Consider the following 24,518-nt stretch of genomic DNA (forward strand, 5'->3'; position numbering starts at 1 on the left):
TATTTCACCTCTAATAATCGAATAATTGACTTCAATCACGTCTTAATAGACTCGTCGCCATGATATGAAATCTTTGAATATATGAAAGGGATGGGTGTGGTGATGAATATGAGTGGAGGGACCTATTTACAGCCCTTCTCGCACCCAGGGAAGCGCGGTTTTAAATGCAACTCGCGTCCTGCAAGATGCGAGTTACGTTAAAAACACGTAGAATTTATTCAGTTCCCAATACCTTGCGATTTGCAAGACTCGAGATTGCTACCATATTTTATGTTTTAAATTTCAAGATATATTATAATTATAATATTATTAATTATTTATTATATTTAATATTTTAAACATATAATTTTTCATTATTTCAAAATTTACAAAATATATTATAATTATTTTTTTATAAAATATCTATTTTAATTATTTATTATATTTAATAATTAATATTTATTATTATTATATTTAATTATTATATAACATAAAAAAATTTGACCATAAAATTATATTGAAACAAAATTTATACATAATAAAAATAAAAATAAAATCCCAAATAAATCCATACTTGACAAAACTTAAAAACAACCTTTGTCCACAAAACTAGTATCTATTATGTTTAAACAATTTTTTCATTACATTTATATACAATTTAATATATCAGTGCTTGTTTTCAATATAATATAAATAACTTCAACAAATTAAATTATCTAATTTTATTACGAATATTTTTCTTTATTGTTTTAAATAATTAAAATGTTATGATCACATACTAACATTATATTAAATATATATTTTATCCAAATATTAAACAAATAAAGTATTTTCCATTTAGCTTAACTTACAAGTTACAATACACCCAATTTCCCCCAAATCACAATTCCAGGCTCAGTTAATACCCCCAAATCTCAATTCCATTTAGCTTAACGTATTATATGATCTGGCAAAATGCATGGATGCCACGTAATGAAAAAAACAGCCCAATCGAACGGCTATTACAATGAGAAAGTCCTAATTAAAACTTAGGATTGGCTTGTATTTCTGGAAAGAGTTGATATAATCCACGTAAATAAACACTTCAATTTTTATAAATATTATTATTATTATTTATTAATTCAAACGTTAAAATTTATTTATAATATCATATTAAAATTTTATAATAAATAGTAGTATTTTATATAGGTGTACTTCTTTATATAAAATATTTTAATTATTATTATCACTTCACGATAAAAATTCATAATATATATTCATTTATTGATTAATCTAGGATTATTATAAATGGTAGTATATGCTCTAAAGATTCTTACTTATTTAATAATAAATGTTAAAATATCTTATAATTATTGATATTTAAACATAAAAATTCTAAAAATAATAATTATTCCTTTAATCATCAAAATATTTTAATTCATACGAATATATAACATATAACATCATTTTTAGGGTTTCAATAATTTTATTTTCTGAAACATTTAATATAACTTAAATGTCCGTAACATTAATTTAATACCAGTCGAAAATAGGAAAAATGAAATTCCCAAACTATACCATTCTAGCGGTAAGGCGTGTATAAAGGCCCTCCACCACCGAGCCTCATCCTTCATCCAATCCACGTGCCCCCTTATAAAATGCCACGTCATGTCATCATGACCCATGAATGAAACAGATATAAATAAAATCTCCCTCTTCTCCACTACCTTCAGATCTCATATGCTCTCTTCAGAACAAAACTCCCATAGTTGAAAAAAAGAAACCCAGTTTCACCAATCCAATGGGAGAGGTCACCTTCCACACTTTGAATCTCGTACTTTTTTTCCTGGTTTTCTATGCAGTTTGCTTCATTCCCGGCTCCTTTTTATTTACAGGAAGAGAAACAGAAACCAGTAGAAGAGAAACAGGTTGAAGAAGGAAAAAAGTGGAGGAGGATAAGAAAGGCGAAGAACCCCCAGTTGTTCCTCAAGAGATTATCCTGAAAGTTTACATGCTTGTGAAGGCTGTGCTCGTAAAGTTCGTCGATATCTCAACAGATTTCCAGGTAAATACCAGCATTGGTTTCGTTGATAAGATGAAAGGAAATGATTGAGTGTGTTTTAATGGGATTTTGTAGGGGTTGAAGATGTAATGACGGATTGCAAGAGCAATAAAGTGGTGGTGAAAGGAGAGAAAGCGGATCCCTTGAAAATTCTCGAAAGGTTTCAAAGGAAGAGCCATCGAAAAGTTGAGCTTCTGTCGCCGATCCCAAAACCACCGGCGCCAGCGGAGGAGACTAAAACAGAGGATAAAGAAAACTCCAAGCTTGAAGACAAGAAAGAAGAGGTTTTGATTTTTAAGCCTCTTCCAACACTTGAAGGTTTCGTTTTCTTTTCCAACATTTCTTAGTCTGATAAAGTTTTGTTTTTATGGACTGGTTATTGCAGCCTTCGGCGGTGGTCACGGTGGTTCTGAAAGTTTACATGCATTGCGAAGCTTGTGCATTGGGAATTAAGAAACGTATTCAGAGAATGAAAGGTTCTTTATTGTTTTATAATTCACAAAGATTCCGTTGAAATTCAGCCAAATTGTACTGCTTTCGAATCAAATCTCACCAACCCCAGGCCAAAACTCAACAGAAAAGCCATGTTGTTGCAGGGGTGGAATCAGCTGAACCGGATCTAAAGAGTTCAGAAGTGACCGTGAAAGGAGTGTTTGAGCCGTCAAAACTGGTGGAATATGTCTACAATAGAACCGGTAAGAAGGCGGTAATAGTGAAACAAGAGGCAGAAGCTCCTAAGACGGAAGGAGAAGAAAAAGCCAAAGATGACAGCAAAGAAGAGAAGAAAAGTAAAGAAAGTGGTGCCGATAAAGACAAGAAAGAAGGTGGTGGTGGAGAAGAAAACAACAATAACAAAGGCAAGAAACAAGAAGGAGGTGGTGACCACAAAGAAGCCGACGCCGCCACATCCACCGAAGCAGAACCAGCGGCGGAAGGTGCGACGGAAGAGAGCAAAGTGGCGGTGGAAGTGAAGAAGAATGAATACTGTTATTACCCGCTTAGGTATGCTACTGATCAGTTCTACGCATACCCTCCGCAAATTTTCAGTGATGAGAACCCCAATGCTTGTTCCGTGATGTAAAAAACTCTACGGTTTGGGGGCATTGATGGAATTATTTGTATTGTGTCGTAATCGATTTTTGTCCGGATCACGAATTTCCCTTGGCAGAAAAGTACGTGGATGAATAAATAAATGGTTTTTAATAAGGAAATATTTTGGAGTCGTCATCGGTCTTTTGGATTAAATAAGTTGAGTACTTAAAAATTATCTTTTAAAATAGTTTTTAAAAAAACCACATTTTAAAAGATAAAATAGTTTACGTATAACCAAAAATTTATTCTTTTTAGTAATAAAAAGGAATTCGTGGTCGGTTACGTTTGGGGAATGATTAGCATCCTACAACGCCCAAAATTGATACTCGTCGATTATAAATTGTCTCTATTTATAGAAATATAAGAATTTGAATATAAATTTAATTTATGATTCTATTATTTCATATTCAATCGGATAATTTTAAGGAAAAATAATTTTTATAAAACAAATATATATATATATATATATATATATATATATATATATATATATTTTAGGGTTTTATAAATAGTATATTAATTTATTTAAAAATAGCAGAAAATGACATCTAAGATAATTCTTTTTTAATTTTTAAAAATAAATAAATATTATTATCAAATATATATATATATATATATATATATATATATATATATATATATGACTAAAATAATAATAAAAGTAATAAATTAAACATATTAAAATTAAAAGGGTAATAATAAAATAAAATTGCAATCAATATTGACCAAAATAAAAAAACCAAAACTATAGGATTAAATTAAAAAATAATAAAACTTATAGTTAAAAATGAAAATTATTAAAATATTAGGGATTAAAATATAAAATATATAAATTAAAGGCCCTAAGTCGAAATATCATAAAATCTAGGTGCTAACAGTGTAATTTATCCTTAATTAATTATTTCGGGATTAAAATAAAAATTAAATAAATTCAAAGACCAAATTGAAATGCGTAGAAATGTCATTCCAGTGACTAAAACAAAAGAATTACAAACTCTAAAGGACTACGGACATAATTTGACCATCCCAGAAATTGCGCAGAGGGTCCCTCTCCAAAACGGCGTCGTTTGAAGAGAAATTTAAATACCCCAAACCGGCCTAAAATGTCCATTACCCTCATTTTTTTATTTTTTCTTCTCTTCTCTCATAGAGAAGCTCTCGTTTCCTCTAGAATTCCTCGTCGACTGTGCTCCAGCGCCGATAACGGTGGCCAAAATTCGGGAAAACAATTCTGAATCAACTTTTTTCGATCCTAAGGTTGAATATGGCCTCCTTTTCTCCTAAAATCCCTAGTATTTCCTAGATCTAGGAAAATACCTTCGGTATTTTAAATTTCTAGCGGCGCGTGGAGGCGCGTGGATGCTCTGATGGTCGTGTTTCTTCCTTGGTAAGTTGCTCTCTTATTTTTCTTTATTTGGCTGATGTGGGTTTTGCTTGTTTTTCGTTGCTATTTTTTATTGGTGGTTGTTTGCTTGCAGGTTCAATGGGTCTTATATAAGCTTCATCAAAGCTTTTTTCGGTCTGGTCATAAGGGTACTCTTCGGTGAGTCGTCGAACTATAGTGGTGACTCATCATAGAGTTGCAACGTGTGCGGCCGGCAAGCGTTGTGGTGCTTTTGGCGAGGCGTGGCAACAGTTGGCTAAGGCACTTGGTAGTTGAGGTGTCGGCAGTGGCAGCTGGAAGCTTGTAGTGGAGCGGCGACTGGAGATAGGGTTAGAAACCCTAGATGAATATGTGGAAACCCTAGATATTAGGGTTAGTCTTGGGCCGGGTCTGGATCAACTATCTGGGTCTGGATCGGGTCGGGTCTGTTATATGGGCTTCACTTTGGGTTTGGGCCTCCGGGATTTGTTGTTAGTGGGCCTATAATGTTTATTTGAAATATTTATTATTTAATAATAATAATAATAATAATAATATTAATAATAATATTAAAATAAAATAGGGAAAATTAGTGTCTACAGCTGCCCCTCTTTGCTCATTCCTGTGTTAACAAGAATAAAGCAAAGACGAAAAGACAATAATTTTTTGTCCATTTGACTTATCTTGATTAAGACGGAGTTGTTGAACCCTCAAGTGATGGATTCAAATCTTTGTTGAAATCCATATTTTCAAAGATTTGAAAAGTATGGTAATTTTTTGCTGAAATCTTTGCTAATCTATGAAATTCCTGTCAAATATTCAACATCTAGATAAAAATGTGAAATGAATGCAAAGAAATTTGTTTGAAGATGAACTATCTCAGGTGAGATAATTTTTTTTTGAGAGACGTCATTGATTCAAAATGTCGTGAATCAAACAACGGAAATATTGAAAACATCCTGCCCCGTAGATCTTATAAGTGGCCTGAAGGTCTTATCATCTTGCTCGGAAGACTTACAGATGACCCGGAGGATTTGCACATCAAGAAACCCTTGAAAATCAAGCTTAGTTTATTGGTTGTCAAGGAACCCCTTAAAAGGCTTAGCTTCCTTTAACAACTCTTTTGAGATAATTAAGAAACCCTTGAAAGGCTTAGTTTCCAAAATCTTATTTGAAAACATCCTGCCCGGAGGTCTTATCATCTTCCTCGGAAGGCTTACGGATGACCTGGAGGATTTAAGAATCAAGAAACCCTTGAAAGCTTAGTTTTTTAATTGTCAAGGAACCCCTTTGTTAGGATTACCTTCCTTTAACAACTTTTTTGAGATAATTAGGAAACCCCTTAAAATTAGGCTTTGTTTCTAAAATCTCATTTGAAAACATCCTGCCCGAAGGTCTTTTGGATGGCCCAAAGGTCTTATCATCTTGCTCGAAAGATTTACAGATGACCCAAAGGATTTAAGCATCATGCTCGAAAGACTTACAAATGGCCCGAAGGACTTACGAATCAAGAAACCCTCGAAAGCTTAGTTTCTTAATTGTCAAGGAACCCCTTTGTTAGGCTTAGCTTCCTTTAACAATTCTTTTGAGATAATTAGGAAACCCCTTAAAATTAGGCTTAGTTTCTAAAATCTCATTTGAAAACATCCTGCCCGAAGGTCTTATGGATGGCCCGAAGGTCTTATCATCTTGCTCGAAAGACTTACAGATGACTCGAAGAATTTACAAATTCGGGAAATAGTTTACTAAGTAAGAAACTTTGGAAATCGCTTTCTTACTATTCAATAATTTCATTTTTAGAAAATATTAAATGAAAAACTTTGGAAATTGTTTTCTCATTTTTTGAAATAACTTGTTAGTCGGGTAACATGCCCCACTTCAAAATAATACTTCACTTATGGATTGCGACCATATATTTTTCAGATGTTTGCGTGATTCCTGTATTTGAGGTTTGAATTCTACCTTCCATTTGTAAGGTATTTGTCATCATGAATCTTCTTTTTTTCATACGAAGATCTGTAAAAACCTCATGTTTGAATGCAATCAAATGTATCAATGTAATGCATTTTCTATTATGCAAATGATGTTCTTATGAATGCAAAATTATTGATGCAGTGTTCATTTGACTTCAAAGTGGCGAACTCGTCTTCCTTCACTTAGTCAAAATATCATTTCAAGCTGGAATTCTCTTCTTTGGAAGAGCAATCTTTGTGTTTTCTTTTCTTCATTTGCATTAAATTCTCAAAAAAAATGTTTTATTCATGGAACTCTTGCTGCAGTCAGAATTGACCTTGTTGCCCCATTTTGTCCTGGATAACACCAGCTTTCTTTGCTTGGACTTATGTAGAAATCCAATAAAACTTTCATCTTTGAAAATAGAATCTATATCATCTTTGAAGAAGGTAGATGTAAATATGCCCAACTCAGCAGAGATTAATTAGGAAAGCAACATTTGTTCTAATTTGACTCTTGAAACACATCACAAGGAGGATTTATCCTAATTGCTTTCATGTCTCCACATCTAATCAGATCTTGAACAAGGTATTCAGACCATATCATGTCGAGAGTCTTAACAACAACCTATCGTTCAACCTTAGTTGGCTCCACTAGTTTCTTGTTGTTAAAATTTCAGCTCCCTTTCTCATTGAAAGAAATCTTCATCATTTTTCACTTTTAACCTTGGGGTTGAAAAAGACAAACTTCATCTTGGATTAATAAATGGAAACACCATATGGTTAACATTGGTTCAGCACTATAATACTGGTTTGTAAAACATTTAACAACACATTCATCCTTTCATGTGGCTTCTGCACAGATGTTTATAAAACATATGACAACATATTCATCCTTTCCTGTGGCTTCTACTCAGATTTCTCGTCAGTGAAGCTCTTTGCATAGTGTTCAGAGCTTTTGTAGGACGTCACAAGGACACTAAAGAATAAAGCTTAGTTGGGAATACAAGTGGGATGCTTTGGTTTGTCAGCATGGAATCACCAGAATAATGCATCTGTATGATGAACAAAGCAATTATGTATAGTCAGCTCCACTGTCACTGTTTCACCATTTTCATTCTTCATATATTTCTATCTCATTGGAAATATTTACTCAATTCAATGATCTTTTTGAATGATGATATGGGTCTTCAAAATACCCCAACATTTACTTCTTGCTGATATGAGCTTTCAAAAATACCCAAATATTCATACTGATGTGAGTCTTCAAAATTCCCCACATGGGTCATTTCTGTCTGAAATGGGACTTCAAGATGCCTCAATATTCTATTTCTGCTTCACTCTCAATTTCTATTTGATTTGAATATTATGATTCCCACGAGGTTCAATTTTGACAATGTACCGTTATGGGTACTTATGGCTTTATTCATGCCCCAAATCTGTTTATCTTGAATACTCTTATTCTGGTGTCACTAAACAACAGTGTTGTCAAGTAAATTGAGGGATTCTTTTCATGTTGTCACAAATTTAATAAGTGATTAATCTTTCTGACAGAAATGTCTGAGATATGTGCCTCTCCTAAATGCGGTGGCCATCTTCTTCTTGACTGGTCGCATTCTTTTCTTTTTTTTTTGTTATGCACTGGGATATGTTCCCATTTTGGATAGGGTAATCCTTCTTGATGAATACCTGATAATGTCTCAAGAGAGTATTACAAGTTCAATTCTCCAGGCTTTCTAGACTCTCGGACCATTTGCCTTCAAGAATGTGAAACGCTTCATCATTCTGGCATTACTTATTCTTTTTCTCCAATAGAGGTAGAATAAGTGTCAACTTGCTTCAAAGACCTTTCTCATTTGAGATTTTCGTGTTTGAAAATGTTTTTCCTCCTTTCATTATCGAAGAATAAAAGAATTTTGTAAAATATTACCCCTTAATTTAGGCTCACAATGGAATCAAATCATAAAACATGAGTTTAATGAATATCAAATAAATCAACTACACTTTTAAATAAAAAAATCATAGTCCTATGGAAAGTGTCAAAATTATTGACTGATTTAAGGTGTAGGTTGATTCTGGTAAGGTAAAGTCTCTCAGGTTAGTCCAGCATATATGTTCCTTTGAGCGTCCATTAATCTTGAAAAAGTGGTTGTTATGCTCATCTCATAGAGATACTTCTTGATTCCAGAATCTCAGGAACGTCTTTAGGATGTGCGATGCTTCATCAAGAGCTTAAGATCGTCTCTTATGTCATTGTTGCACCATTCAATATTCGAGCCGCTTTTTCAGGATTTCAACTCGAATCCTCCTTTGGCTTCAAGAGGTTATTCAAAATTTATATCTTGAACCCCCTTTTATCATATTTCATATCATATATTAAAGATTTAAAAAAAAACCAATTTTTGTAAATAAAAATCAATCCTGAGAGGAGGAATGAAATCTGAAGATAGTCTCTTTTACTTAGAAACCCATGTATGATTAGAATGGACTTTTCATATACATAATGTAGGCCAGTTCATGGTTATGAAAGAAAGGGATAAAAAAAGTCTCAAACAAGTGTTTAAGGGTAATTGAACCCATGATCAATTCATTCTGATGCCTTCAATCTTGCATTGCTTGAATTGGATCTGCTTTGCTACTCGTCTTTCATTATTTCTTTTTCTGGATCCCTCTAGACTGCCAAATTTTGGGTTCATTTCCATTTCCTTATATCTCCAGTATTTCTTGCACTTCTTGTTGAATATGAATCTTTGAACTAGTTGCACTTGATCAACCTTGTAACTTGAGGCTCAATAAGTCACAAATCTTGATTTAATTTCTTTTCTTCTTTTTTTTCTTTTCTTTTTCATCTCTTTTTTTTTTTCTTTTCTTTTCTTTTTCTTTTTTTAATAAATGACTTCAATTACTTTGAGCATATCATTTTCCTCTTGCATTTCAGAAATTCTTTCGTTTTTCTCGAGTAGATTGATCTCTAAGCAATTTGTATTTGACATACCTTGTAGTTTAAAAACTCTCTTTATTTCATGGAGATTTGGCTTTGTAATAAAACTGGATTGACAATCTTTATTCCTGTGAGCAGATATCCTTTACCTTGCCCCCCAGTGTGGAGGGTAATCCTTGGTTAGGGTTGAATCAGAAGAAAAATCATTCAGGCTCAAATAGGGACAACAAAGGATATATTTTTCTCCTTTTGCGAAAAGAGGTATCCCCAGGGGGATGAATATTCAGGATTAACATTTATTTACATGAAAACAATGTAATTAATACATGATATAATTATTCAATCTCTCTTTTTTTTTCTTCTTTTTTTTCTTTTTTCTTCTTACTTTGAGCCTTCCCCCATTACTCGAAATTCTCTTCGACAAGTTGATGCATGATGCCCCATCTCGCTTCTTCTTGTAGGAAGATTTACGGATAATTGAAAGTTTGGTTCTTTTGAGGTCTTTTGGTTTCACCAGTATGATGGTTTTGTATCTGGAATGACCAATGTGTGACTTTTGAAATCGTGTATATAATGGAAGGTAGTGTTATAAACAAATAAACTTTACCCGAGAAGATAAACATATGGATTTGATGTCTCAAATTCAGGTAGAGGCATTACTTCAGAGTCTCAAATAAATGTAGTGTCAGGATTTGGTTTTGGTAAGGGTAAAAAATAGATCAAGTAATTGTATAATTGTATTTCTGGCATTGTATAAAGTCTAATTTTACCATTAGCCAAAGATCTACGATTCTTGAGAAAATAAAATAATATTTAATTTACTTGATACTAAAAAACTTCAATATTAAAATTTGATTCCTTGTTCATAACCATAAAATCAACACAAATTTATTTATCACAAAAAGGCGGAGAAATGAACAAAAACATGTTCAAACAAGATGCTGAAAATGAAAGGTATTATAGTGGTAGATAACAACTTCCACTTGTTTATTTATAATGCCCCATTACTCCTAGAATGTTGGGTTTATAATTGGACCAGAGTCTTTGTCCTCATTCCCCCCCCCCAATTTTTTGATCATTTCTCTTATTCCTTGGGATGATTCCTCAGAAGCACCAATCTCTATTTCTTTCTTAGCAACTTTTTGTTTAGATCTCATCTCCTCATTTATCAGTTGGAAGTTGGGCTCAAAACAATTCTCATTGGTGACAATAGCTTTGTCCTGGTTCTGAACACATATTGCAGCTGTGATGGGCGTAGTATTCGTCATGTTCTCTAAACTGCCCAAAGCCCCACCTGTCCTCAGGAAGTCTGATATGGGTGTTTGAGATGTTTTCATGGTGGCATCTTCATAGTTTATTTTTAAACCTGTGGGCCAATCTCGGATTACATCCATGGGAGCCTTTTTGCTTAGATTTCCTTTCCCATTTTCTTGCACCTGATATTCTTCGCAGGATTTGATCACATTAGTCTCTGTTGAGGCAATGATTTCTGATCATTGAACCTTAACCCCTTCTTCTACCTTACACTTTTGAATTGCTTGCTCTAAAGGATCTTTGAGCTTTCCCTCAAGGTTACTAAGAACCTTAGCTGAACAATCTGGAGTTCCAGTCTGGTTTATCCAAGGAACCACCTTATAGGTCCATTTCTCATTCGGAGGCCACTGTGGCTGAATATATCGTGGAGTAGTTAATCCGGCTGAGAGTATTTTTGAATGCAATTTTTCACTCGAAAAGTGAAAGGGAGGAAATTGAAAACCCTGCACATTCTTTTTCTTCTTGATCATCCTTCGACCCTCTTCTATTCCCCTCTTCTTTGAGTAAAGCTTACCTTTCACAATGGAACTTTTTTTCTTTCCTTGATTCTTTATTCACCATCAATTCAACAATGTCCTCTAGGACCACATCCAAATCTTAAAGATGTCTTGAATTACCATACTCCCTAATAGGTTCTTGATCATCAGACAATATCACTTCGAACTTATCATTATCATTCAGAACCTCATTCACAGCCTTTACAGCGGGATCCTCTATGGGTTTCTCTCCATGGATCACAACATTCACCAGGTCCATTAATGTGGTCATTTGTTCTTTTGAATCATCCTGGAACTTTTTTGCATAATCAGTCATTCCTTGTTGAATCTTGATAAATTGCTTTTGCAGTTTCTCGATTCTACCAACCCTTGCTAAAATCTTATTCATGGCTCTTATCCTTCTTTAGGAAGACCAAGTTAGCTCCAATTTGATTTCGGAAATTCTGTCATGTAATCCTCCACAAATTATTCCCATATTTTCATGATTAAATGCATGTAAAATAGTTTGAAACAATATGTAATTATGCAAAGATGCAAATGCAAAAATAAAAATGAAAATCTAAATACAAACGTAAAAATGCAAAGATGCGAATGCAAATGCAAAGATGTGAATGTAACATGAAAATGAAAAAAATGCAGAAATGCAAAAATAAGAATGCAAATTGTGCAATGCAAAAGAAAACATAAAAGTACGAATGCAAAATGAAAATGCAAATACAACGAAGGAGTTAATCAAGAGTAATCATCTTAAAACAGATTTCATTGAACACAAAAGTTTCGATACATGAAACAAAACTTTACATATAAGGGATAGCTTTCACTCCTAACTTCTCTATTTCCCTAAAAAGTCAAGTTAACTTCCACTCATGCTCAGGTGTGGAGTTGTCAATCTGCTTTAATTCTCTCGTAAAGCCAGCTAAATCAACCAGTTTATAAGCCACATTGTTTGCTTGAGCATCATCTTCCTTCATGACATTGTCTTTTTTCTTCATCTTCTATGTCAATTCTCAGAGATGTAGACAATGTTGTTCATTTTTTCTTATAAGGGAATCTTTGTGTTCAAGAAGTTCTCGTACAAGATCTCCATAATCATCTAAACATTTCTTCAATATCTTGTTCTTGGCTCTAGTGGCTTTTAATTCAGTATCAATCTCATGCTGATGGATTTGATATAATGTTTCCATGTTGGTTATAGCCCTATTCAACATTTGATTTTTGACTTGACATTTTCCCAATTCAATGACAGTTGTATTGCGTCTTTCTTCTGCAACTCGTAAATCATGAGAAAACTTCTTGGCTCGTCCTTCATGTATCTTGCAGCTCTTTTTCAATTTAGTGACCCCTGTTATCCACTCTTATGGGGTATTTCCTATACCACTATTTTTAAAGGTCTGATTGACCTTTTGGAAATCCTCATGCATGGTTTCAATTTCGGTGCTCAATTTATCATTTTCAATCTTTAAATGACTTATTTGAGCGTGGTACATCAGCAAGTTATATTCCTTCTGGATGTCCCTACTAATATTCTTACGTTTGACCACTTTTGGTATTGATCTAGCAGGACCTTCAGTTACCAAACTAAGTCTATCATTTATCATAAACTCTATGATCTAAAAGACATTGGACTCGATGTTTAAAGGCAAGGCAATTCTCAATGGTATGTCCTTGAGCTCCGGCATGATATTCACAATAAACGTTGATGTCATACCAATTCGGATACGGAGGTTGCAACAGTTTCACATAATGAGGAGACACTTCTCGCGCTTCAAGTAGCTTCTCTGGGAGCTTTTACAGTTATCACCATTTTCTGGGTATCTCCAGACAATTTGAGAATACAAATGATGACTGTATGTAATTTCTCAAATTGGTTAGGATCAGAAGTCCCTTATATATATGAGATTGTAGGATTATATTCATTGAACTCTCTTATCTTTTTGTGCAGGAGTCTTTTTTTTTTGGCCAAAACATATATTTTACGCATCATCTTGGACATTTGTTCTCTTATTTCTCATATCTCCTTTTGTTCTTCAACGGGCATACGATCTTTGGGTGCATAGTTCTCTTCTATCCTCGGAGTTCCCTCAGGATGTCATTCATTGGTTGCGTCATAGTTTGTTTGATCATAAAACTTTTTCCATATATGAAAACTTTTCAATTTGATGTCCACTCTCGAATCAATACCTTCTAATCATGTCATGATCATGCAATACAAACAAAAGAAATCAATATAAACAAGATAGAACAAAATACAATGCATATAAAAAATAGATAAAAATAAGAAAAATAAAATGGTTAGTACCAATTAATGGAAAGAAAAGATTTTATTTATCATGGTATCTATATATAAATTCTAACATCATGATTTCTAGTTCCATGATTTGTTTGAAAAATAAACCTAATCGCATGATTACTAGTTCGCATGCATTTATTGAGAAAAAATAAATTAATTAAAAGCTAGAGCTTCTTTCTCCTTTGTGTACACCTACAGACAGAGTATTAGCATTGTCTTAGATTAGGTGAATTTCTAGGGTTTATTATATGCAGGGTTCCATTTCTAAGAGTAAAGGTACTCGAATTGTCCTTGTTGATGCCCCCTTGGGCTGTCAAACCCTCAATCCTAGTCCATTACAGACTTAAGCGGATCGAGTTCAATTCGAGTGGACGCATTTCCCTATGCTTGACACGGAGAATAAATATTCACAAAGATATAGGATATATGAACCCCGAAAGCTACTTGCTAGGTCTGTCACAAAGAATAAATTCTCACAAAGACCTCGCTTTCACTCCCACTTAGAAGGGAAAAGAGCTCAAGCATAGAGCTTATGTTTATGCAATGCACGTGTTGTGTGTGAGGATAAATTCTCAATCCTTTGACAAAGCATCACAAAAATTGAATCCTAATATTTAAAAATCAATCAAATATAAACATTAATATATAAGGATATATAAAAATAAAAATAAAAATAATTGAAAGAAATCAAAATAACCATAAATTAAACAAAACTGAATTCTTAATTTCTAACTATAGAGACAATATATAATCAGCTTAGGCTTGACCAAGGTAGTCCCTAGCAGAGTCGCCAAACTGTCATAACCGGTTTTCACCCGGGTCACGAATTTCCTTGGCGGAAAAGTATGTGGATGAATAAATAAATGGTTTTTATTAAGGAAATGTTTTAGAGTCGCCATCGGCCTTTTGGGTTAGGTAGGTCGAATACCTAAAAATCATCTTTTAAAATAGTTTTTAAGAAAACCCAATTTTAAAAGATAAACTTGTCTGCGTATAACCAAAAATTCATTCTTTTTAGTAATAAAAAAGAATTCGTGGTCGGTAACATTTGGGGAAGGATTAGCACCCCTACAACGCCCAAAATTAGTACCTGTCGATTATAAATTGTCTCTATTTGTGGAAATATAAGAATTCAAATATAAATTTAATTTATGATCCTATTATTTCAGATTTAATCGGATAATTCTAAGGAAAAATAATTTTTATAAAACTATAGTAAATATATATATTTTTAGAGTTTTATAAATAGGATATTTATTTATTTAAAATATCAGAAAAAGACATCTAGTTACTTTAAGACAGTCATTTCTTACTTTTTAAAAATAAATAAACATTATTATTTAATCAAATATATATATATTTATATGACTAAAATAATAATAAAATAATAATTAAAGTAATAAATTAAACATATTAAAATTAAAAGGGTAATAATAAAATAAAATTGCAATCAATATTGACCAAAATAAAAAAAAACTAAAACTATAGGATTAAATTAAAAAGTAATAAAACTTATGGTTAAAAATAAAAATTATTAAAATATCAGGGATTAAAATGTAAAATATATAAATTAAAGGTAAGTCGAAATATCATAAAATCTAGGTGCTAACAGTGTAACTTATCCTTAATTAATTATTTCGGGATTAAAGTAAAAATTATTAAAATTATAGGGACTAAATATGGTATTTGTTTCCTTATGTAGGTTAGTCAAGGAGCAGTCCGAGGACTTTTTGATAGCAGTGATCCAGACCCAAATAGTGCAAAGTACGTCTCGAGTCCATCTTTAGAGGGCATGTATAATTGTAAATTCTGATTTGTATATTTTAGTATGAGTCGTAACTCATTTTAAACTATGGTCTGTATGATTTAAATATTATTTTGTGAGCTTCTACTGTAAACTATATTATTTAAATTGTGGTTGATTTATTTTAGCATGAGTGGTTACAAACGATCGCGCTAAAAGAAAATTTTGGTTAGCCACTACGGTGGTTCAGTGGGCATTCTGATCAGTCGATTGTGTATCGTACTAGTTTAGGGTGTTACAATTTATAGGTCCTAGGCCCACAAATATCGGTACGGTTAATAATTGTATCGGTACGCTCATTAAAGTCGTATCGATACACAATGCGTATCGATACCACTCTATGTCACTGGAATTACTAATAAACCCATCGTATCAATACAGAGCAAGCATTAGTACCATCATTTTATATTGGATAATGACTAGAATTATATGGTATCGATACCCCATCGGTATTGGTACTGTCGATTGTTTGTTTGATTTTCAAGGTAGTCCTACCGTATCGATACGATACACTTATCGATAAGGGTGTGTAAAACTATCCGACCCGGTTGACCTGACCCATCGACCCGCTGACCCGGACCTAAAAAACCAGGTAAATTTCTAAAAAAAAATTATCCGGCCGGTTCAGGTACCCGGCCCGATATTTCCCTGATCGGGCCCGGATCACAAAATCTAGTTTTTCTAGGTACCTGATTACCCCAGTACCCGGTTAGTTTTATTTTTATTTTATTTTATTATATATATATATAGCCGTCTCCTCCGTCGCTTCATTTCTGGTATGAATGACCAAAACCATTGCTTTTCCTTTTTCTTACAAAACAAATTTACAGACACGTATCTGATGCAGAGGCTAATCGTGGGGCTACATCTTGTGCCATGCATGTAATGTTTTTGTTGGAAACATAACTCATAATTGAATGATATTAATTTCAACATCAAAGTTCATAAATTCAGTATGTGACATATGTAAAATATACTATATGAATTTAGAAAATTAAATGGATTATAAATAAAAATATTATTGTTTTTAATACCGACTATAATATAATGAATTATTTATATTATGAATTATTAGATTTTATATTTCAAACTTTTAAATTTTATGTTCGGATATTAGAGTATGTAATTCGAAGTTTCGAACATTTAAATTTGTGTATATATTTTTTTAAATTAATAATTTAAAAATGAAAAAAAAAAATAGGTACAGGGTACATGCAAAATCCGGGTACCCGTAACATCCGGGTCAGGACACAGGCCGAGAAATCACCGACCCGGAAGTTCCGGGTACCCGAAAATCCGGATACCTGAATTTCCCCACCCCTACTTATCGATACCCTCATTTTATACTAGATTATGAATAGAATTGTTTGGTATCGATATTTGTTGGATTTTCAAGGTAGTCCCACTGTATCAATACCATCAATTTATATTGGATTATTGCAAAATTTATAGTGTACCGATACCTAGTGAGTATCGGTACTATCGATTGTTTCTTGGATTTCCAAGATAGTCCCACTGTATTGATATAAACCACGTATCAATACCCTCATTTTATACAAGATTATGACTCGAATTATAGTGTAATGATACCAGTGAGTATCGGTACAGTCAGTTGTTTTTTGAATTTTCAAGGTAGTCCCATCGTTTGATACATAAACCGTATCAATACCCTCATTTTATACTGGATTATTGCAAAATTTTATTGCTTGAATTTCAATGTAGTTGCATTGTATCGTTACACCGGAAGTATCCATAATGTCAAAACATACTAGAATTCCATACAGTTATATCGTATCGATACACCTGGAATCCCACACAATTTTTTAATTTGAAGAAATCATTTAGTTCATTTTTCTAATAGTAGGTTCCGCTGAAGATATTTGTTACGAATCTTTTGCTCAAAAGCTTGCTAGAAACAGATTTAAGAGGAACCTGAGTATGCCAAGACATCACCATCATATTCACCTCTTTTGATTAGGCTTATAACTAGCTAGATTCCTTCGTGCAGTAAGTTCTTATTCTTTATGTTAATTTGCTCTTTCTTTCGCCGAATATCAACAATAGCAACATATAATTTGAATTTGAAATTGAATTTGTGTAAGATAAGTTTGTATTTGTAATTGACACTGCGTTAAAGCAAGGGGAAGAAAATCACAAAACACCATAATCTGTAAATAGAATAACACAAAACACCATAAATTGAAATTGTAAAAAAGATAAAAGTTAAGTAACTAGAAAACCAACTTCATACAATCTGAAAGATTTAAACTTAAAAGAATTTTGTGCATATAACTACTATGTCTTGCTGTATATCTAGAATAATATAATTAAACTGAATCTCCATATGGACATGGAAAAAGACAACCACAACCGTCATGTGGTAAGACCAAGCCTTATTTATCATGAGAGAAAAATTATAGAAAATAACATTAGTAATCACAACAACCAAAAAACTAACACATTTTTTAAGTTAATGATTCACTAATAAAACTAATTCTTAACTATTATCAATATACATAACAAGAAAGAGTAATTACTATTACTATTATATTTCATATGTAATTATCTCAGATATTTAGACGAGACCACACACTACCAATACTTATTTGGTTACCAATCTAAAATAGTTGGATATTTTTCCATAATTCTCAATTCATTAGTATATGCAGCATGCGAAAAAAATATTATCAACATACATAACAACAAAAAGTAATCACTGTTTTATTTTACGTTTAATTACCTCATATATGTAATATTTTTTTATATGTATTGGACATGTATCCAGCTAAATTTGATCTTTCAGGTGCATCAGTATGCCTTGTAAACTGTCAAAAGGCTTTTCAGAGAAAGTTCAGAGGGTTTTATGCAAGTTGAACTTGACATCTTCATCATATGAAACATGTGTTTGTTTGGACAATAAAACTTGACGCTTTGTTCTCTTGGGTTTTCTTCTTTTTGGTTCAAGAACTATAGGGTCGCCAATTCCAATAGTTTCTTCGCTTGTACTGGTTCTCTTTTTACATCCCACTTTTATCGTTTGTAATTTAAGACTCAATTTTGCTAATTGATCTTTAACCTCATTGAATGTTTTGAATGTTTGATGCATGTTGACATATAGTCATACAATAAGAGGTTAGAGTGGAATACCTGGCTTGAACTGTTGTTAGATTATTATCTTCAAAATCCACATTCTTATTTTCTAATCCAATATATTTTTTCGTATAAATAGTTTATCGTTTCATTATACATCCGTAAGATATCTCTTTTGCCTTTTCATATTTCAACACGACAAATATATGACGACAAGGAAAGTCAACGGACTCCAACTTCATAGAGCATACATGGTATCATGAGTGGTATGTTTAAGTACAAGATACAATTTCTCTTTTTCAACATGCACTAACCAATAACATATGCACTCATTCCGTATTTTCATTTTTCTTAACCAAATAATAACCCTTGTATGCCATTTCCTTGCACGGAGTAGAAAAAACATTTCTCTTATATACTTGGGCTACATTACGTTTTAAAGTTGACACCACACCATCACAACACGGTTGTTCATCACTTGTTTTATAGTCTTAATGACCTTTTTCCCATCTTATAGATTGTAGTTGTTTATGATAATTATCAACAAATTGATACAACATTACCTTTTTGTCCAACTAAGTTTTCAATGTTCTATTCATTGACTCATACCATTGAGTTGTTCTCATTGTTGCATACCAAAATATAGATATGTTAAAAGTAGAAAATAAATATAATAATCGCTACAAATCAAGTGTATATGCTTTTACCTACATAAAAATATCATTGCATATTTACTTATGCCCATTTCTCTTTATCTTCATACAATTCTTGAACTCATCTCTTTCCTTCAACTTTGTGTTTGTCTACTAATTCTTGCCAAGCTGTTTCAAAATCAGATTTAGTTCTACACTTGTTGGCGCATCTAAAAAAACTATTGAGAAAACTATGATCAACATAAGATTGCATGTTCCTCACGATATGCCATAAACAATATCTATGTTTTGCCCCAGGTAGTACTTCAGAAATGACATTTGACATGGCTTTATCTTTTTCAATTATTACAGTAAGAGGTTTGTGACATTCTCCTGCTTCAATCAACTACTGTAAAACCCACACATACATATCATCTTTATTATCCACAAGAAATATACATCCAAATGACATTGTGTTTCGATGATGATTAACACCAACTAAAACAACAAACGACTTGTTGTATGCGTTGGACTTGTATGTTGTATCAAATGCAAGAACATGCCTGAATTCTTTGTAGTCTGCTCTTGATACACCATCAGCCCATAATAACTTCTCTAAGTTTCTGAATTCATCCCTCGTGTGCCTCACAAAAAAGAAAGGATTAGATTCTTGCTTTCCATATAAGTAAGCCATCACCGTTTTTGCATCACCATCTTGCAATTGCTCTCGTTTGATTATATGTAGATAGTTGTACAAATCCTTCAATAGAAATCCAACATTTTCAATTGAACTAGCTTTATTCACGAAATTTCGCATCATCTTACTTGATCCAATTTCAGAGTTGAGTATGCTCTTAATCTGAATTCGGTCTAACCCACTAATTTTTCAGAATGACCTACAAAATAAAGCATTAAAGAACATTAAATATATAAGATAACAATTAATATATAACAATTAACTTTTTGATGAATTACATACATAATGTAAGCAACATGTGTTGGCTGAACCATTTCATGGTTATGTTCAGCGTGTAATTTAGCAACTTTCCAATATTGATAACGTTCATCCAATTTGAATCTAATAATTACTCCACACCTAACTTGGATGCTCGATTTTTGTACACGTTTTCTATTTCGAAGGTTAGTCCACCTATTCTCTCTATATCCCTCATTTCGACACACCATTTTCTTTGCAATTATGTGACCACCATTTTAACTTTGCATAGGTATGATAAAATTCAATGTAGTCATCTAAGTCTTCCACTTTAACAAATTTATATCATTATCATTGTAATCTTTTAATTATTTTCCAATCTTATCCCATATGCTTTCATCAGTATAAGTTTTATAGTCTTATTAATTGTTACATACATCTTTTTCGTGATTATGGCTAACTTCATCCTAATTAACACCATCCAACCCTGTAATTTAAATTTTGGTCTCTTTATTATCAACCATCTCGAAAAAAATCTTTATCTGCAAAAACATAAACAAAACCAACATTATTAAAATGGTTAATGACAACATATTTGCATACTAAATAGGAAAATGTACGAATCAAGCATACCGTAATGATACCCTACATGAGTGTATCAGTACACTAAGTGGAACTAATAAAACATATCACAATTATGGTACCGATACACAATACATACCGATATAGGCATGCCCGAGTACCGGTACACACTGTCAACGTACTGGTATGCCCTTTACAATTTGAAATTGGGAATCGAGAATTGGATTGAAAAAAAATCTGTTTCAATGTAGGAATTAAGGTGTAATTGTTCTAGTTGTGGTTCTAAAAAGGGAATTTTGAAAAACAATTAGGGAATTCGGGTTATACAACTGGAGAAATTATAAAATTAGGGTTAAGCTTAGGGTTAGGGTGTAGGAAACATATGATTGGGGAAAAAGGATGAGAAGGGGCAGTCCCACATTGGCAACCACGACCACTACCGATGAAGGTGTCGATAGACGGTGAGCCACCACCCTCCGATGATGGCTTTGACGAAAAACCAAGTTCGAATCAAAATAAAAATAATTTAGCTTCCCTTAATGGGTTGGTTGCGCGAACGGCGATGAACGTTGTTCACTTCAGGAGGGATGAACGACAACGATTCAATCGAATGAGTAAGACGGCGGCAGCGGCGGCGGCAACGGTGTGGGCGGCGACGACAATGAGAAAATCAAAGCTTTTAAAAAAATAAGGGTTTTCTAATTTGGGGTTACTATTTGATCTACTTATAATAAAAAAAAGATTAAAAACCATTGTAATTAATATTGTGATTTATTTAAAATTACAACTACATTTTTAACTAATATATAATTATACATGGAGTGCCTTATAATTTTGTCGTGTTACAAAATAATTTATCAGTGCTCATCGTTGTTCGCCGAGCGTAAAAGAATTATTTAAATATATTTAGAAAGTATAATTTTTTTATTAGATATAATTTAAATATATTTGATACTAAAACATGTACCTATTTCTTTATTTTTTTTGTTATTTTTCTAAATAAGCCTAACCCGAAAGAGGGAATAATTTAAAGGGAAATCCATAGTTGTTGGAGAATTGTGTATCAGACAACACGGGAATGAGAAGACATAAGATTCTTAGTTTTGATTATAATAATATTTGTAATTTTAACTTTTGGTTTTACGGCATCATTAATTCGTAATATTTATTTTTAAATTTGTATTTTAATTATATATTCATCTTCACTTCAATTAAGTAAAATTTCATGGTTAATATAATTTAATAATCAAAGTTCAAATTAAGTTTGGTCTGAAACGTCAATCGGGTACATAGGTTCAATTTAATATATGCATAAAAGAAAGATGCTTTTAAAAATATTTTCAAGAAATATTTTTGGATTATTTAGTTTAAATTTTGAGTCTTTGAAATTGCAAGTACTTCTGACATGAAACATTTAATCAATTCAACTTAAAATTATTAAACTGTCCTTGTTTTCAATCATAATTAATATTTATAAGGATTTTTTTAGAAAAAAAAATAACAAAAGCATGGGATGATTTTCCCGTATGCAAAATTGGATCATTTTATTGATAGGCTACATCATAACTAGGCTTAAGTTTTAATTAGAGTCACACCTTTGAAAATTTCACACCTTTGATCATCAATCTAAGGCTCCCTGCGGATTTGCAAGAGCCTCCTCATTTGATGATGATGACTTAACAGAACTAACTAGAACTAGAACTAGAACTAGAACTAGAACTAGAACTAGAACTAGATTAATAGCTTCAATTATTTGAGACCCTTTTCTCATTTGATGTGAAACGTTATGTTATTGAAATCAGCAGAAAGGGATCGCCAGATTGTGCAAGTTCGTTTTGCTCGTTGCACACGTAGCACCCAAATTCCCATAGAAATTATCATCATCCAAGTTCCACAATCCATCCCAAAGAATCTCCTCGTTCGAGGTATCGCTGCTCGAAACATCTCCATTAATCGTCATCGTTGGATAGAGCAAGCCGCCTTGTCCTTGGTCTGTCGTGTCGGGGTATGAATTAGTACCCATCATAGGAACATACGGGACCTTGTGTTCCGTTTCGCCGAGCAACGACATGATCCGTTTCATGTCGAGTTGGTTAGATTGTAACTGTTGATGATGCTGCTGTAGCAGACGTTGCTGATGCTCTTGTTCTTGCTGTTGCAGGAGCTGCTGCTGCTGAAATTGTTGCCTTTTAAGTATTCGAGCTTTTGCCTTATCGGAGTTACCAGGTGCATGCTTTGCCTTTTTCTTGAAATGAGTCCTCCAGTAGTTCTTGATCTCGTTGTCAGTCCTTCCGGGTAAGCTTCTTGCTATTGTTGACCATCTGATGAAAATTTCCATTGATTTGTGAATCAATAAACACAACAAATTAAAAAAAATCCCCGGAGTTCGATTCTTTTCAAGAATCGGATCATTTGGTTTACCTGTTTCCCCACCTTGCATGCAGCTCAAGAATTACACTCTCTTCATGTGGGGTTATTTGGCCTCTTTTAAGGTCTGGCCTTAAATAATTCACCCACCTGAGCCTGCAACTCTTCCCATTCCTTTTTAGCCCTGTCCAACAACAACATTACATGAATATTCGAATCCGGAACTTAATCCGATCGGTTTAAGATTCGAATCTACCGACTCGTCCCCCCCGGCCACTATCCGAAGAAGAAGAAGAAAAAGCAAATATTTTTGCTTACCAGCAAGCCTAGCAACAGAGTTCCATCTACCCTCACCATGTAACCTGACATATTCAATAAGAAGCTTATCTTCTTCAGCTGTCCAAGGACCTTTCCTCCAACCTTCTTCCATAGTACCCCAACCCAAGTGTCCAGCCATTAATGCCCAAGACATGTAGGAAAACAAAACAGAGAGACAAATTAACAAGAAGAAAAAGGCTATGACCTTAAATAAATGCCCTTTTCGTCTAGCAAATTCTATGCCATCTAAGGTTAGTGTGTCCCATATTTATATATGCGCTCAAGAGACCTTTTGCTTCAACCCTTCCCATGAGTCATTTTCAGTATCCCCTTTTTCTCTTCTCTTGTTTATGTACAGCTGATCTTTAAGATACCACATCAATTATCAAATGGCAATTAAATATATAAACTAATTTTATATACTATCAGTAAAAAAAATTATTTCACAAACAGTGTTCTAATACTATTACATGTTACATCTTAGTTTTAGAGTTTAGAACTTAAGATAATTTAAATATATTAAATAAGATTTAAATAAATATACTTGTGAAGTTTTTTTTGTTGTTGTAATTATATATATATATATATATATTTTTATTAGAGTAAATAAGATTGAGTTGCAAAGGGAGAATTAAGAATGTAAAGGCATTGGGTGACATGTACAGATGAGGATCTTTATCCAATTAGCTAATATATTTGTTTGATGCTAAAGACTTGAAAAGAGACAAAAGAGAACGGAAATCCCATAGTTTTATGCCACGTATGAACTAGGGCTTATGCATACGGACTCTGGAGACTTAAAAGAAAAGGGTAAAGTATATAACTAAACTATGTTAAAATATTCTTTTCGCCACTTAAATTCCAATAATTACAAAATTAGTCATTGAACCTATTGATTCGTCATAAAATGATCATTAAAACTTATTAAACTGCTATAAATGATCTTAAACTTCTAGAAACTCATCACTGTTTTATAACATGTAATTAATATTTTATAATAGTTCAATAAATTTAATAATTATTTTACAATCTCAGAAACTTTATTGCCAAAAAATCGTTTTAACATAATTTAGTGATATTTTATATATTTTACCCTAAAAGTATAATCTAAGCAACAATTGTGTAATTATATACAGGACAAATGAAAAGATTATTATAAGGTGGGTGCCTTAGTTTTTTTAATGAAAATGACAGGATGACCAATGCAAATTCCCCAGGTGTTGTATTTGCTTACTTCTTAAGTAGATTCATCCAAGTAATCCACATTAAATCTTATTAAATATTATTTGTGGATTCCATATTGGCTATTTGTTACATTTAAA

At 32.7% G+C, this 24,518-nt stretch overlaps 2 protein-coding genes and 1 pseudogene across 3 annotated transcripts; 1 reads left to right on the forward strand and 2 right to left on the reverse strand.

Annotated features, from left to right (window-relative positions):
* The first annotated feature begins 1,759 nt into the window (after positions 1-1,759).
* Positions 1,760-3,116, forward strand: LOC120118447 (annotated as a pseudogene).
* Positions 3,117-19,401: 16,285 nt separating this feature from the next.
* On the reverse strand, positions 19,402-19,812 carry LOC120118470 (protein FAR1-RELATED SEQUENCE 5-like). The gene has a single exon (XM_039138501.1). The coding sequence runs from the start codon at positions 19,810-19,812 to the stop codon at positions 19,402-19,404; it is 411 nt and encodes a 136-aa protein (XP_038994432.1).
* Positions 19,813-22,179: 2,367 nt separating this feature from the next.
* LOC120118457 (MYB-like transcription factor EOBII) lies at positions 22,180-23,416 on the reverse strand. 2 transcript variants are annotated; one of them, XM_039138491.1, is made up of 3 exons: positions 23,197-23,416; positions 22,945-23,062; positions 22,180-22,832 (listed from the first exon to the last, which is right to left on the reverse strand). In XM_039138491.1, the coding sequence occupies exons 1-3, from the start codon at positions 23,348-23,350 to the stop codon at positions 22,310-22,312; spliced, it is 795 nt and encodes a 264-aa protein (XP_038994422.1). In that variant the 5' UTR covers positions 23,351-23,416; the 3' UTR covers positions 22,180-22,309. The 2 variants fall into 2 exon arrangements, with proteins under 2 accessions (XP_038994422.1, XP_038994416.1); XM_039138485.1 differs by having other exon boundaries at positions 22,240-22,832; positions 22,933-23,062.
* Between the last annotated feature and the right edge of the window lie 1,102 nt (positions 23,417-24,518).

Source organism: Hibiscus syriacus, unplaced genomic scaffold (genome assembly GCF_006381635.1).
Source record: "Hibiscus syriacus cultivar Baekdansim isolate YM2019G1 unplaced genomic scaffold, ASM638163v2 tig00000950_pilon, whole genome shotgun sequence".
Taxonomy (NCBI): Eukaryota; Viridiplantae; Streptophyta; class Magnoliopsida; order Malvales; family Malvaceae; genus Hibiscus; species Hibiscus syriacus.

Excerpts from the sequence above, each read along its gene's own strand:
- LOC120118470 (XM_039138501.1), bottom strand. The coding sequence starts at position 19,812 with ATGCGAAATTTCGTGAATAAAGCTAGTTCAATTGAAAATGTTGGATTT.
- LOC120118457 (XM_039138485.1), bottom strand. The coding sequence starts at position 23,350 with ATGTCTTGGGCATTAATGGCTGGACACTTGGGTTGGGGTACTATGGAA. Across the intron at positions 23,063-23,196 it reads CTCTGTTGCTAGGCTTGCTG|GGCTAAAAAGGAATGGGAAG; the intron begins GTAAGCAAAAAT and ends GTTGTTGGACAG. Across the intron at positions 22,833-22,932 it reads CATGCAAGGTGGGGAAACAG|ATGGTCAACAATAGCAAGAA; the intron begins GTAAACCAAATG and ends AATTTTCATCAG.